The sequence below is a fragment of the Lipotes vexillifer genome, unplaced genomic scaffold (genome assembly GCF_000442215.2).
Source record: "Lipotes vexillifer unplaced genomic scaffold, Lipotes_vexillifer_v1.1 scaffold1467, whole genome shotgun sequence".
In the NCBI taxonomy this organism is placed as follows: Eukaryota; Metazoa; Chordata; class Mammalia; order Artiodactyla; family Lipotidae; genus Lipotes; species Lipotes vexillifer.
Genome location: NW_006783896.1, coordinates 574,249 through 589,147, shown reverse-complemented (window position 1 = coordinate 589,147; position 14,899 = coordinate 574,249). Strand labels below are relative to the sequence as shown.

At 40.9% G+C, this 14,899-nt stretch overlaps 2 protein-coding genes across 2 annotated transcripts in view; both read left to right on the top strand.

Moving 5' to 3' along the window:
• Positions 1-14,899, top strand: part of ENTREP2 (endosomal transmembrane epsin interactor 2) — a 372,877-nt gene that overhangs the window by 265,484 nt on the left and 92,494 nt on the right. The window contains exon 3 of the mRNA XM_007456424.1: positions 4,191-4,301. Within this exon, the coding sequence (XP_007456486.1) occupies positions 4,191-4,301 (111 nt within the window). The remainder of the gene's footprint in view (positions 1-4,190; positions 4,302-14,899) is intronic.
• On the top strand, positions 587-1,426 carry NSMCE3 (NSE3 component of SMC5/6 complex). The gene has a single exon (XM_007456425.1). The coding sequence runs from the start codon at positions 587-589 to the stop codon at positions 1,424-1,426; it is 840 nt and encodes a 279-aa protein (XP_007456487.1).

Below are 14,899 nucleotides of genomic sequence, written 5' to 3'. Positions count from 1 at the left end.
GGGGGGGGGGGGGGCGGCTGGCGACGGCAAACTAGTCCTCAGGGTCTTTTATCTTTTTTATGCCCAGTTTTGTGGGGAAAGAAATGCTTTTACTTCCCTTCCACGTTCTTAGCCTTATTTTTCTCCCACGTTCTTCCTGGGAGTCTCCACCTACAAACAGTCCCGATTTCAGAGTTCTCGATACTCAGTTTCTACGGATCTGGCCTGAGCTGTGCGGTCCTGAGCTGAGCTGCACACTCGCTCAGGACCTTTGCTTCCTGTTCTCTATCTTCAGGGTTTGGTAAGGACGACACTTAATTCTAAAAAAACACACGGCTAGGACCCGCAGGGTTGCGCGGAGACGCCGCCACCGCGCAACCGCCGGCCGAACCAGACCGACCCCCAGACGCGGCGCGGCCTCGATGACGTAGCGCGCAGCCTCCGTGACGCAACCGCGCAGCCCCCTGACGCAGCGCGCAGCCTCTGTGACGCAACCGCGCCGCCTCCGGCCCCGCCCAGGGCCGCCAGGAGGAGCTGCGCGTAAACCCTTATCCCCTCAGCCGCTAGTTACGGGGTGTCCGCGTAGCGCGGGTCCCGCCGCTGGGACATGTCGCAAAAGCCAAAGAGCCGGGGCCGCGCCGGCGCCCAGGCCGAGCGGGGCAGCGGCGGCGAGGAGGCCCCGAGCACGTCCCGCGGGCCGGGCGGCGCCGCGTCGCAGGGCGGCCGGCGGGCCGAGGCTCCCCCCACGCCGGGACCGCGGTCGCAGAAGCAGCTGGAGCTGAAGGTGGCGGAGCTGGTGCAGTTCTTGCTGATCAAGGACCAGAGGAAGATCCCGATCCGTCGCACCGACATCCTGCGGCACGTGGTCGGGGACTACAGGGACGTGCTCCCGGAACTGCTGCAGCGGGCGGCCGAGCGCCTGGAGTACGTGTTCGGGTACCGGCTGGTGGAGCTGGAGCCCCGGAGTAACACCTACATCCTGGTCAACACGCTGGAGCCGGTGGAGGAGGACGCGGAGATGCGCGGCGACCAGGGCACTCCCACTACCGGGCTGCTCATGATCGTGTTGGGGCTCATCTTCATGAAGGGCAACAGCATCAAGGAGACCGAGGTCTGGGACTTCCTGCGACGCCTCGGGGTGCACCCCACCAAGAAGCACCTCATCTTCGGGGACCCGAAGAAGCTCATCACCGAGGACTTCGTGCGGCAGCGGTACTTGGAGTACCGGCGCATCCCGCACACGGACCCCGTGGACTACGAGCTCCAGTGGGGCCCGCGCACCAACCTGGAGACCAGCAAGATGAAGGTGCTCAAGTTCGTGGCCAAAGTCCACAATCAGGATCCCAAGGACTGGCCGGCGCAGTACTGTGAGGCTTTGGCGGAGGAGGAGGCCAGGGCCAGACCCCAGACCGGGGGCACGGCCCCAACCCCAGCCCCTTCCTCTTGAAACCTGAGACAGACTCGGAGAGACCCCGGGGAAGGGCTGGGGGTGGGAGGGAGCATCTTGCTGTAACCCTTAAATGTGTGTAGTAGTTTTAGGATGTGTTTGCAATCTTTTCTTCTTGTGATATATTATAAGTCACTTTGGTTCCGAATTTTCATTTATAAAATTATTAGGGGATGGTCTATTTTGTTTTGGCTTGTCTTACTGTGTTTTTTTTTATTGGTATAAAAATCTTGCTAGCTTTATAAAGCGAATTGGAAAGTTTTGTACCATGTTATGGAAATAGACATTTAAAAGAAAAAACACGTCAGTAAGTTGCTTTCATACCAGGGAAGTAAAACGAAGTGGCTCTTGTCTGGCCTCTGGACTACTCAACTCTGTAAGGAAAAATAAAAGTCTGTAAATTGAAAGCTAAAATGTAACTGCCTATATCTCTATTTATCTTAGCATAGCTATTTTAAAAATATATTTCCCATGTTTATAAGTGTTATGAGTCATTCTAAGCAATGTATGCATTGTATTTTTTCCAGATAATTTTTTGTGTGGCTGACTATTTAGTTCCTTTTTTTTCCGTTTTTTCTTTTTGGTTTTTGATTTTTGTTTTTTTTGCTACTATAGTTATAATAAACACTGTATTTTTGAAGCAAGTAATCATTGTGCACTTATTTTAACCGTAAGTCATGAGAAGATTTCACGACTGAAAAACAGCATCTTAACAAAAAAAGAAAAATAATTTTTACCACGTATCATTCAGGTAAATAGTGTTTTGTGGAAGTTGCTTTATTTTTATGTGTGTGTGCATCTTGGATCATGATATAAAATATGTTTCTGTGGGTCACAGAAAAGTGTTAATGATTAACCATACCTACTTGAGAATCAGACTACGTGGGATCAGAGCCTCCCTCTGCGTAACTGGCTGTAGGAATTTAAGCAGGTTAGGTTGTATACAGACCTTTCCTCACCTGTAAAATGGGTTGATGATGCATGTTGTTGTGTGTGGTAGTGTGATAATTAGATAGGGAAGTATACCTAGAGATCTTGGCACAGTCCGGGGCTGTGGGGGATTTTAGTTGTTACTTTGTTCCTTAAAATTTGTTTAAATTTGTTTATTCTTGGTCTGGAGTAGTTAAAAAATTTTTTTTAAGGTTTTCTTTCATTATCTTGTTCTAAATCATTCCTCGAATTGGAATTACTGGTTCAAAGTATGACTATTCTAGTCTGACTCTCTTGTATGGTTTTATGGAAAAACATAACTCATGGTATATGGTGAGTAGAGCCCATGTAAACAGTAAGAGCAGAAAGTAAGATTTACCCCAGGTTGGAGAGGTCTCTGTAGTGTAGTGAATAGCGTATGGGGTTCCGAGGTTGTCTGACAGACTGAATTCAAATTACAGCTCATGCTATGGCAACATGGTGATTTGGCATAGGTTTTAAGTTCCCTCAATCTCAATTTCTTTATGTGTAAAATGGGAAAAACAATAATTATATCATAGTTTGTTGTATGGATTAAATGAGCCTGAAGAAAAGCTGGTATAGTGGCCTTTCATTGTATTTCTCCATAGCCTCTGGCAAAATGCTGTTTATATACAGAGGTTCAACTGTTAATTATTCAGCAGGTGAATAAGTATGATTGTTTGGGGGGAAAGTACTGCAAATTAATCATCAAATGAGATAAATACTTAAAAAAAGAAAAATGTGGATTGATCAACCCTGGACTAGAGTCATCTAGAAGAATCTGGTGGGTATGTGGTGGTGTGGAGCAATGGGTTAGATGACTGGGTTTTACTTTATTCTGTTGAACTGGAATTTGCATTTATTTTATCAGTGAATATAGTTGGTCCTTAAAGGCGTTTATTGGTTTGCATTTATTTCAGTGTATGAATTACCTTCTGGCTAAGCATTCTGCTTACTCAGTGACCACTTTCCCCTCTGGGGTGTTCTAATGCTGGGATTTTCATCTGTATGGGGCGGAAAATATCATTATGCACTATGCAGTGTCAGTTATATCTGAGGCACATGTTTTTCCCACACTTTTCTTGTAGAGATGTTAATAATTTACCATCAGTAGATTACTATTTTGTTTCAAATTTTAAAGTAGAAAACATTACAGACCAGATCAAGCCCTTGTATCTTTTCACCCTTCCCAGAGGTGTCGAGTTTGCGGCTATTGTGCCGTTGTCTAGTTAATACAATATAATGTTTAATATATGAATAATATATACAGTTGACCCTTGAACAACACAGGTTTGAACTGCATGGTCCACTTACATGCAGATTTTTTTCAATAAATATGGAGTACATTTACAGGTTGGGAGATGGGTATGCGGGGTGTTGTTATACTGTTTTCTCTGGTTTTGCATATGTATGAAATTTTCCATAACAAAAATTAAAAGAAATAAAGGCGTTCTAATAAACTTCTTTCACTTGATTTTTTTTTAGTAATTTATTACTTGTTATTTCTGAGGCTATATAACACTATTTTGGGACTGCAGAATGCATAGTATTTTCAAGTTTAGCTTCTAAAATATTTTACAATATATTTCAAATAAAATCATGGTTGTGGCTATGGCTTTTCAGAGACTTTACCTTTTTTATTTGATTTAAGGTAATATGAATTTGAAATTTTAATAAATAATGCTTTCCTTGAAAACATAGAAATGTTATTCATATAATTACTGGATCATCTGAAAGCTTTTTGAAAGCCAAATAATTTTTCCTTCGAATCTCTCCAAGTGAATAATCAATTTCTTGTTTGGTTTGTTTCCAGATTACCTTTTTCATGCTGCTCTCTGCAGTATGTGTAATGCTGAATTTGGCTGGTTCAATTCTCTCCTGTCAGAACGCTCAGCTAGTCAACTCCCTAGAAGGCTGTCAGTTGGTGAGTAATGAAATGCAGACCTTTTGATAAAGGGCATAGGCTTTGATTTTGAATGAAAGTGATTTCAAAAATAATTTTATTGTATCCTTGGATTTATTCTGATGTTTTAGTGTTAAGGAATTAACGTTGATTTATTTTTTAAAAATTCTCCCAAATTAAAGCTTGTTCTACTCGTCAGTCAGTTACTAGTAGTATATTAGTATAACGCTATTTTAAAATAAATGTCTTTAGTAACGATTTTATTTTAATATTTGTTGCATTGATTTTTGTCTCCACTGAATTTTTAAAAATCAATTTTGTAAGTCGATTTTAAGTGCCGAGATACATACAAGCTTGATAATGAGTGCATCCAAACAATTTAGTTCTCATTTTTCAGTTAAAAAAGAGAACTGTCTTTTCAATCTAGGAAAACCGTAGGTGGTGTGCTATGGACATGGTAGGGGGTCATTTTGGTTTGTTGAATGTAACCATCATTCCTTATCATAACTTGGCTCCTGCTTCGGTAACATATGCGTGTGGCTGGTGCAGAAATCAGAGTGTGTCCCATGACATTCAGTACAGGTGCAGTGTGACCCCTGATGTGACCCTGGCTGCTGGGTATGGGGGTGCTGATGTTTGTTTCTTTAACTTAGAGAAGGCACAAGGCTACCTTTTAGAGCCATGCCCCTCATAGCGGCCCATGTACTTGCCAACCTGTGGCCGTGATGTCTGAGAGGTCAGGGGCTATGCTGAACTACCTGAAGCTTTTCTGTAGCAGGGCAGTGCCTACATTTCTTGTAGCCATGCCATCGGGTTCAAAGGGGAGCTGCTGCCCTTTACATTCCCCATCTACCAAGGCCAGCAAGTCTAGTGTAAGGTGCAGGCTGAGTGCTGAAACACCTACTGAGTCCCCAAAACTGAGAGCTTAGTCTTGTTATTTTCTGTTCAGTGTGGGCGAGCTCACACTGATCATATTTCATCCCAATATGATATACACAGAGTATCCTCGCTGTAGTGCAGCATTTCCCCAGGACTACCAAGAGCTGACACAACCTGGAGCCCCATCACCAACAGAAGGGGCGACTTGCTGACTTCTGTTCGTAACTTGGTAGCCTCTCTTTTCCTAAGTACTAAATGTGGTGAATATGGTAAAATCTGGCAATCTACACAGGATTAGCCATTTTTTTCTCTGATTCCAATGTTCCAAGACAGAGTGACTGGGGTGACAAGAAGTGACAGTGCCTGGAGGTCCAGATCCAAAAGAAAGGCAAGTGCCCAGTCTTGAAAGGTTGACTTCTCCTGGTATTAATCTCAGACCCTGTTTCCCTATACTGTATGCTGCATGAAAGGATGGGAAAGATGTAATTATGTAATTATATATAATTATATGCAATTTTATATTTACATATTACATATATTTTATATATTTATATATGCACCATTTATATTTCTTTTTCTTCTGTGATTTGACTGGGACCTTTAGCCATTTTTAGATTTAACAGTTATTTATTTGCAAGAGCTCTTTGTATATCATGGTTTTGAGTCCTGCAGATTATATGGTCAGGTATATTTCTGGATTGTTATTTGCCCTTTATTTTTTCACATAGAAAAATTTTTAATTTTTGTGTATTCAAAGCTGTTAAAGTTTTCCTTTGTGGTCTTACCTTGGAACCAATAAAAAGACCTTTTCCTTCCTAAGATCATGTTACCCCAATAATTTCCCCTGGTGTGCTTTTTTTTTTTTTTTTATAATTAACTTTAATATCCTTGAATTTATTTGATGCATTTAACCTTTTCCTCTAAAATGGGTAGCTAGCTTTCCTAAAACTATTTCCTGAGTAACCTAATATTTCCCTGATGATATGAAATGCCACCTGAACATTGAGTCCTTTGGTAGCAAGTTACAAAAACGGACAAAGCCAAAGGCCATTTATTAGAGAGATGGTGGGACCTATTGAATATCCAAGGGGTTAGAGATTAAGCCTGGAAACTGGCTGGTTCCAAAAGAGCTTCTGTGGCTGCAAAAGCCTGACCCAGAGTGGGGGGTCTGCAGCGGGAACCCTGAACTCCTCAGGATGCAGTTCTGCAGGAGTGAACAGTTCCCGTGGTTCTTAACCTCTTTGTCCGTTGGTCCTAGAGTCAGAGTCCAGGGAGGGAGCATTTTGATTGGCCCAGGTAAGAAAAAATCTGTTTAGCTGTCCCACCAGTGGAATCCAAGAGATAATCCTCCAAACTAAGGTACTGTTAGGAAGGGTTGAGGGAAGGAAGGCGGGAATGTATGCTGGATAGTCAAAAAGAGAGCCGGTATCTACTCTGACAGCATTATCATAGGTATGCACACACACATACAGATGTGACTATTTGCCTATCTCTGGACTTTTCATTCTGTCCCATTCCCGTGTCTGTTTATTCATATTCCAGAACAATACTACCTTTTAAGAAATTGAAGTGTAGTTGATTTACAGTATTATATTAGTTTCAGCTATACAACATAATGATTCAATGTTTTTACAGATTATACTCCATTTGCAGTTATTATAAAATGTTGGCTGTATCCCCTGTGCTATACACAGAACAGCACCACTTTTATTACCTTAACTCTATATTTTTATAACTGGTAGGGCAAGCCCTACCCCACCCCCATCCCAGACTTGAATCTACTTCTTAAAAAAGTTCTTGCCTGTTTTTAAAAGTTTAATCTTCCAGATGAGTTTTGAAATTTTTTTTTCAAGACTCAAAGGAATCAATTTGAAATTTCAATTGGAATCATATTAAAATTATAGATTAATTTGGTGGAGAATGGACACGTTGACAACATCATGTTTTCCCTTTCAGGCACATTGTGCATGCTTTGGTTTTATCCAAATTATTTTTATAAATCCTTCAGTGCAGTTTTTGTTTTTCTTTAGTGTATCTAGTACATTTCCATATCTGTGTGTCTTTTTCCTCTGCATAATTAAAAATTAACTAATTTTTATTATACATAATAATTTTTTTTTTTTGCGGTACGCGGGCCTCTCACTGTTGTGGCCTCTCCCGTTGCGGAGCACAGGCTCCAGACGCGCAGGCTCAGCGGCCATGGCTCACGGGCCCAGCCACTCTGCGGCATGTGGGATCTTCCCGGACCGGGGCACGAACCCATGTCCCCTGCATCGTCAGGCGGACTCTCAACCACTGTGCCACCAGGGAAGCCCAAAAAATAAATTTTTTTTTTTTTTTTGCGGTATGCGGGCCTCTCACTGTTGTGGCCTCTCCCACTGCGGAGCACAGGCTCCGGACGCGCAGGCTCAGCGGTTATGGCTCACGGGCCCAGCCGCCCCGCGGCATGTGGGATCTTCCCGGACCGGGGCACGACCCCGTGTCCCCGGCATCGGCAGGCGGACTCTCAACCACTGCGCCACCAGGGAAGCCCGACATAATAATTTATTATATATAAGTTATTATAATTATGAGGTCTCTTTTCAATTCCACACTCCTAGCATCCCCTTCAGAAAGTTTTTGGTAGCCAGATATTTTCTGTGCATATTAGTGTTGTGTTACCATTCTTACACACATCTCTTCTGCCTACCGTTATTCACATCCCTTTTGTCAGCCAACCCTGTGGCTTGGTGACATTTGTACATCAGCCCTTGGAGCCCTTTCCAGCTGTTAAATAGAGAGCCCTGGGTAGATGGACAGATGGATGGTTGGATGGATGGATGGATGGATGGATAAGTGGATAGATGGACAGACAGACGGATGGATGGATGGATGATAATTTGTTTAACCACCACTTAATGAAGGATCAGTTAGGGATGTTTCTAGTCCTTTGCTAAAATAAACATGGCAGAGAAGATGACCCTTTGTGCACATTCATAACTCAACAAATACTGAGTGGCTTTTGCTCCTGCTGGGGGATTCCAGAGTAGGTGGTACAGTTATTGACCAGGGTTCTTGGCCTCCTTAATCAAAATCGATCAGAGGCCAGACAAGGAATTCAGGCAAGCTTTATTGGGGCCCCTGCTGCAGCAGGGGAAGGGAGAACAAGTAATAAGTTCCATTGCTAACTCGCTCCCTGAGAGGCTGGTGAACTGGCTCCTTACATGGGCTTTTGCGCCTGACCCTTCAGAAGTGACAATTGGGCTTTTTGGTCTCTTTGTATCTTGTTGTCCAGAATTTGCCCCAGCTGCACATGCACGCAGTTATTTTTAGTCCCATATAGTTTCTTTATATTTTGTTGCTCAAAGAGACGTTTGTCCAGGTGCAAGCACTGTAGCAAAGGGTCCCAGGTCCCAGCTTCTGTCAGTACCTCCAGGGAAGGGCCTCCCTCCATCCCCTTGTCGGAGAGGCTCCCAGCTGCTGTTGTTCTCTTGGCATCCCGTCAGTTTTCCTCCGAGTACTGGCATTTCCTATCATTCCCTACTTGACAGAGCCCCACAAGGAACAAGGCCACATCCAGGGTCGGGTGCCATCCTGGCCTGTGAGTGAATCAGCGAGTGTATCCCAGCGGTTCTTTTCCTAAGAGCCCCAGAGGAAGGTAAAGAATCATCTGGGGGTTTTAAGTAAACATGCCGTTTTAGGTTAGTGACAATTAAAACCATTATGGGGTTTCAAATGTCTTTTTAAATGCCTCATCGTTTTGTTTAATTTACGACTGCTGGCACAATAAAATACTGCACAGCATCAAAAATTTGTTTAAAAATCTGTTTTCAGTTATGACCTAATTCTTTCAATTCATCCTGCAGAAGTTTGGGATTTACTTTCACATTCTTACAGTGTTTTTAAAATGAAAGCCTAACAGAATGCTTTTCAGAAGCAGATCAATATAATATAATGCATCATGTGTTGATAAGTACATTGTCTTAACGGAAAAGGCGCTTTTTTGTTGTTGTTTCCTTTTTTTTTTAATATGAAATAATAGATTCTCATTGGAAAAGATGCAGGTGATACATGCATTGGAATAAAACTGGACTTCTCCCCTCTCACTGTCTGCCTGCCACTCCCCATCACACCTGTGATCCCTTTAGGATTAGATGTGTTCAGACCCTCTTATATGCGTATATGTTTACGTACATGTGGGTGTGCATGTACATTCACAAACATACAGTTTTATTTTTAAACACGCTTATACTGTATACTTTTTTCTGTGGCATTTTCCCTGCTCAGTGATGTTACCTTGAGACATTACCATGGAAGTATATACAGGGAGCCCCTCATTCTTCTGGCGGCTGTGTGTATTTCCGCATAGTCACTGTATTTACCTGCACGGAGAGGCAGTCTGACCATCTCCATTGTTTTGTTGTCACAGGCACGGCCACAGTGAACATGCATTCTTGTCCTTGTTTTTAATTTTAATATAGTTGGGTAATAATTTTATTATAAAGGAAACAAATATATCCTCCATCACCGTAGTATTGTTACCGAAAGTTGGGTCTGGCTGCTCACCACTCAAAAGCCAATACTTGAGAGGCAAGGTTGGTGGAAGGGAAAGTTTGCTTTATTTTGGAGGCTGGCAACTGGGGGAGAAGGGGACTCATGTCCAAAGGCCAATTCCCCCCTGCTGATCAGGGGGCAAGAGCTTTTATAGGCTGAGGGAGGGGGCCACATTGCAGAAACAGCACAGGCAGCTCTGACAGTCATCTTGAAATTGGTCATCAGTAGTCTGACCAGCATCATTTTGATTGTTTTCAGTACAATTAATCTTCAGTTCCAGGGTCAGATTGTTCCCATTTCCTTGAGGACAGTTCTCAGAATTGTGGCAGCTTGTGTCATGGCTACAGTCTGGTCATCATGTAGCTAACTTCTTCCACCTGGTGAGGGTTTCAGTACCTACAAGACAGCTCACAGGATATGGCTCAGAATATTATCTGTATCCCTTAAGGAGGAACTAAAGGTCCCTGACTTTGCATAATGACTAAACTCTTATTATTTGGTCTTGTTTGTTTTCCTTTGCTCCTGCATTTTCTCACTTCTCTGATTAAATTTATTCTTTGACCAAAGTTCTTCTGCAGACAAAAGGCAGGCGGAGGGTATTTGGGCAAAGGGGGAGGTGGTCCTGGACAGGCCCCATAGGGTCCTGCTGCGTTTCAGTATGGAGTGAATTAAAATATTAAATATTAAATATTAAAATATTTGTCCTACTTCGTATTGCCAAGAATTAGAAATTTAGGTGGAAAATTTCATGAAAGTTATATATTTAGTTCATTTTGATATATGTTCAAACATGAGATGGAAATGTGCTCTTTAATATTTTTATGCCAAACTAATACTAACTGCTGCGTGATGATGATGATGGTGAGGATGGAAAACTTCTTTGAGCACTTGCTGAGCACATCACATGCGTTCGTTCATTTACTCCTGACAACCATGACCGAGAGACAGGTACTATTTTATCCCCACTAACAGGTAAGGAAACTGAGGCCTTGAGAGTTAAGGAACTTTTCCGAAGTCATGCAGCTGGCAGGTGCTAGCATCAGATTCTAACCTTGCTTTTAACCATTAGGAAATCATTAAATTTCTGTTTTTCATAATTAATGGTTAAAAGAGGAAAGGATGAGAAGCATTGGACGATGGAGATAAAGAATATGTCTTGTTTCTTCTTGGTCAAAATCGATCTCTGGCTACATGGGGAACACTTTCCTGTGTAGAGAAGAATCTCAAGGAACCTAAACCGTAGCTTATGTGTCACAACAAAGGGATGTGAAAACAGCGACCAGTTTTGTAGGAAATGTGAGCTCTTCCTCTCCAGCCACATCAAGCATGTAACTGGGAGAGGTATCTTTCCCTGTAAGGAAACAATAATGTGATTTATGTTGTGCTTGCCCACGATCACACCCGTGTTTTCCTGACCTTAAATCCTTTGTAAATAGATGCATCACATTGCAGGGACAGTGTGATTTATTCTTGTTTTCTGGAAAGCCGGGCTATCTTGCTGTGAGAGTGACCTGACCACTAATTGGACATCCTTCTAGTCTCTGCCTAGGCTTCCTGGGGGTATGTAGCTCCCAAAAACAAGGGTGGCCTCAGGAGATCTGACACCTGGGCGGGTGTTTTGATGGAAAGCACATCACCACCCCCTTCTTCCTTATCTGTTTACATTTCTGATTGAAGAGCTTGATCTCAGCCTCTCCCCTGTGTGCCTCTCAAGTCTGATGTGGGATTTCTGGCAGGGGGAGCCAGAGTGCAACCCTTTTTCATACAGGAATTAGCAAAGGGCTTTTCGAAGAACCCAGGAGGGCCATAGCCATGACACTGTACATAGCACAAAAAAATTGAAGACATATTCTTCGACTATCTAAAAGCAAAGAAGTGCTCATTTTGAGTAATGTTCCAAGACAGAGCTTTGTTTTTTTACTTTCACTTTACTGGTTAACGTATACAAAAATTCCAATCAAGCATTTATTTGTGGGCTGATTTGTTTGAATAATAAAAATAGATAATGGTTTTTGAAGAAATAAGTCAAAATTTTGCTACAGATAAAGATGTACATTTTTAAATGATTTTTTTTAAAGTTCTTCCCATCAGGAGGATATAATGGTTTTAAACATATAAGTGCCAAAATAACACAGCACCAAAATACATGAAGCAAAAATTGACATCAGTGAAGGGAGAAGTATACAATTCAACAGTAATAACTGGAGACTTTGATACCATACCTTCAGTAATGGATAGAACAAATAAGACAGAAGATCAAATCAACCAGAAAGTAGAAGACTTGAGCAACACTACAGACCTAACAGACATCCATAGGACACTCCACCCAACAACAACAGACTGTATTCTTCTCAAGCACATATGAAACCTTCTCCAGGACAGAACATGTGCTTGGTTGTGAAACAGACCTAAATAAATTTTAAAGACAGAAGTAATGCAAAATATATTCTCTGACTATAATGGAATGAAATTAAAAACCAATAGCAAAAAAAGTTGGAAAACTCACAAAGATGTGGAAATTAAGTAACACTCCTTAATAATCAGGTCAAGGAAGAAATCAGTAGGGAATCAGAAAATACCTGTATATGAATGAAAATTAAGGCATAATATACCAAAACTTATGGGATGCACTCTAACACAGTGCTTAGAGGGAAATTTATAACTAAATACCTATGCTAAAAAAGAAGAGAGATATCAAAACACTACATAACCTTCCAACTTAAAGCACTGGAAAAAGAAGGGCAAACTAAGCCTAAAGCAAGTTGAATTAAGGAAATAATAAAGATTGAGCAGAAATTAATGAAATAGGGAATAGAAAAACAATAGTGAAAATCAATGAAACCAAATGCTTGTTCTTTGAAAAGATCAACAAAACTGACAAAACTTTAGATAGCTTGACTGAGAAAAAAATAGGAAAGATTTAAATTAATAAAATCAGAAATTAAAGGGGGGCTACCAACCTTATAGATATAAAAAATTATAAGAAAATACTATAAGCAGTTAAACCAACAAATTAGATAACTTAGATGAAATAGACAAATTCTAGAAAAACACAAACTACTGAAATTGATGCCAGAAGAAATAGACAATCTGAATAGATCTGTAACAAGTGAAGAGAAAAAACTGCCCACCAAGAGTAGCACAGGCCCAGATGGTTTCACAGATGAATTCTACCAAAAATTTACAGAGTAATTAATACCAATTATTCACAATCTTTTCCAAAAATATAGAAGAGGAAGGAACACTTCCCAATTTATTTTGTGAGGCCAGTACTGCTCTGTACTAAAACCAGACTAAGACACCACAAGGAAAGAAAACTACAGATGAATACATCTTATGAATATGGATGTATAAATTATCAACCAAATACTAGCAAGCTGATTCAGGCAACATATAAAAAGAGTTATACATCATAACCAAGTGGGATTTATGCCAGGGATGCAAGCTTGACTTAACATCCAAAAATCAATTAATGTAATATGTTGTATCAATAGAATATAAGCCAAAAAAATCACATGATCATCCCAGTAGATGCAGAAAAAGGAATTTCAAAATCCAATACTCTTTCATGATGAAAACATTCAACAAACTAGAAATATAGGGTAACTCCCTTAACCTGACAAAAGATATCTGAACAAACCCCAGCTAACATTATATTTAATGGTGAAAGACTGGATGCTTTCTGTCTAAGACTGGGAACAAGAGAAGATGGTCCATTCTTGCCAATTCTATTCACATGGTACTGGAGGTTCTGGCCAGTCAAGAAAAAGAAATCAAAGACATCCAGATTAGAAAGGAAGAGGTAAAACTACCCCAATTCACAGATGAGATGATCTTGTATATAGAAAATCCTAAGGAATCTGCTAAAATATCATTAGAACTAATAAAGCTAGCAAGGTTGCAGGGCCAAGATCAAAACACAAAAAATCTATTATATTTCTAAGCCCAAACAATGAATAATCTGAAAATGAAAATAAGAAAGTTTCAGCTTCAATAGCATCAGAAAGGATAAGATATTTAGTAATAAATTTAACAAAAGAAATGCAAAACTTATACTCTGAAAACAATGAAAGTATTGTTGAAAAAATATGTAAATAATTGGGGAAGTATCCCATGTTCATGGATTGGAAGGCTTAACATTGTTAACTGCCTTAGTCCTTTTGGGCTGCTAAAACAGAATACCATAGACTGGGTTGCTTATAAATAGTAGAAATTTATTTCTCACAGTTCAGGAGGCTGGGCATTCCAAGATGAAGATGCTGGCAGATTTGGTGTCTTGTGAAAGCTTGCTTTCTTGTTCATAGATGGCCATCTTCTTGCTTTGTCCTCATGTGGTGGAAAGGATAAGGGAGTTCTCTGGGGTCTCTTTTATAAGGACACTAATCCCATTCATGAGGGCTCCACCCTCATGACCTAATCACCTCCCAAGGGCCCAACCTCCTAATACCATCACATTGGGGGTTAGATTTCAGCATATGAATTTTGAGGGGACACAAACATTCAGTTTATATCACAATATTCCCCAAACTGATCTGCTGATTCAAAGGTATCCCCATCAGAATCTAAGTTGATGTCTTTGTAGAAATTGACAAGCTAATTCTGAAATTCATATGGGATTGCAAGGGACCCAGAATAGCCAAAACAATCGTGAAAAAGAAGAAATAAGAGGACTCACACTTTTTGACTTCAAAACCCACTGCAAAGCGATGGGAATCAAGACAGTGTGGTACTGGCCTAAGGATAGACATATAGAGGAATGGAATAGAATTGAGAGTCTAGAAATAAACCCAAACATTTATGGTCTGGCTTTTAATAAGGATGCCAAGAGCATTCAGTGGGGAAAATAGTCTTTTCAACATATGGTGCTGGGAAGACTGGATAGATATATGCAAAAGAGTGAAATTGGACCCTTACCACACACCATATACAAAAATTTACTAAATTAGATCAAAGACCTAAAATGTAAGAGCTAAAACTTTAAAACTCTTAGAAGTAAACATAAGGGTAAATCTTCATAACACTGGATTACAGAGAACCCTTAGATGTGACATCATAAGCATCAGGAAAAAAAATAGATGAATTAGACTTCACTAAAATTAAATATTTTGTGTTTCAAAGAACACTATCAAGAAAGTGAAAAGAGGGGCTTCCCTGGTGGCGCAGTGGTTGGGAGTCCGCCTGCTGATGCAGGGGACACGGGTTCGCGC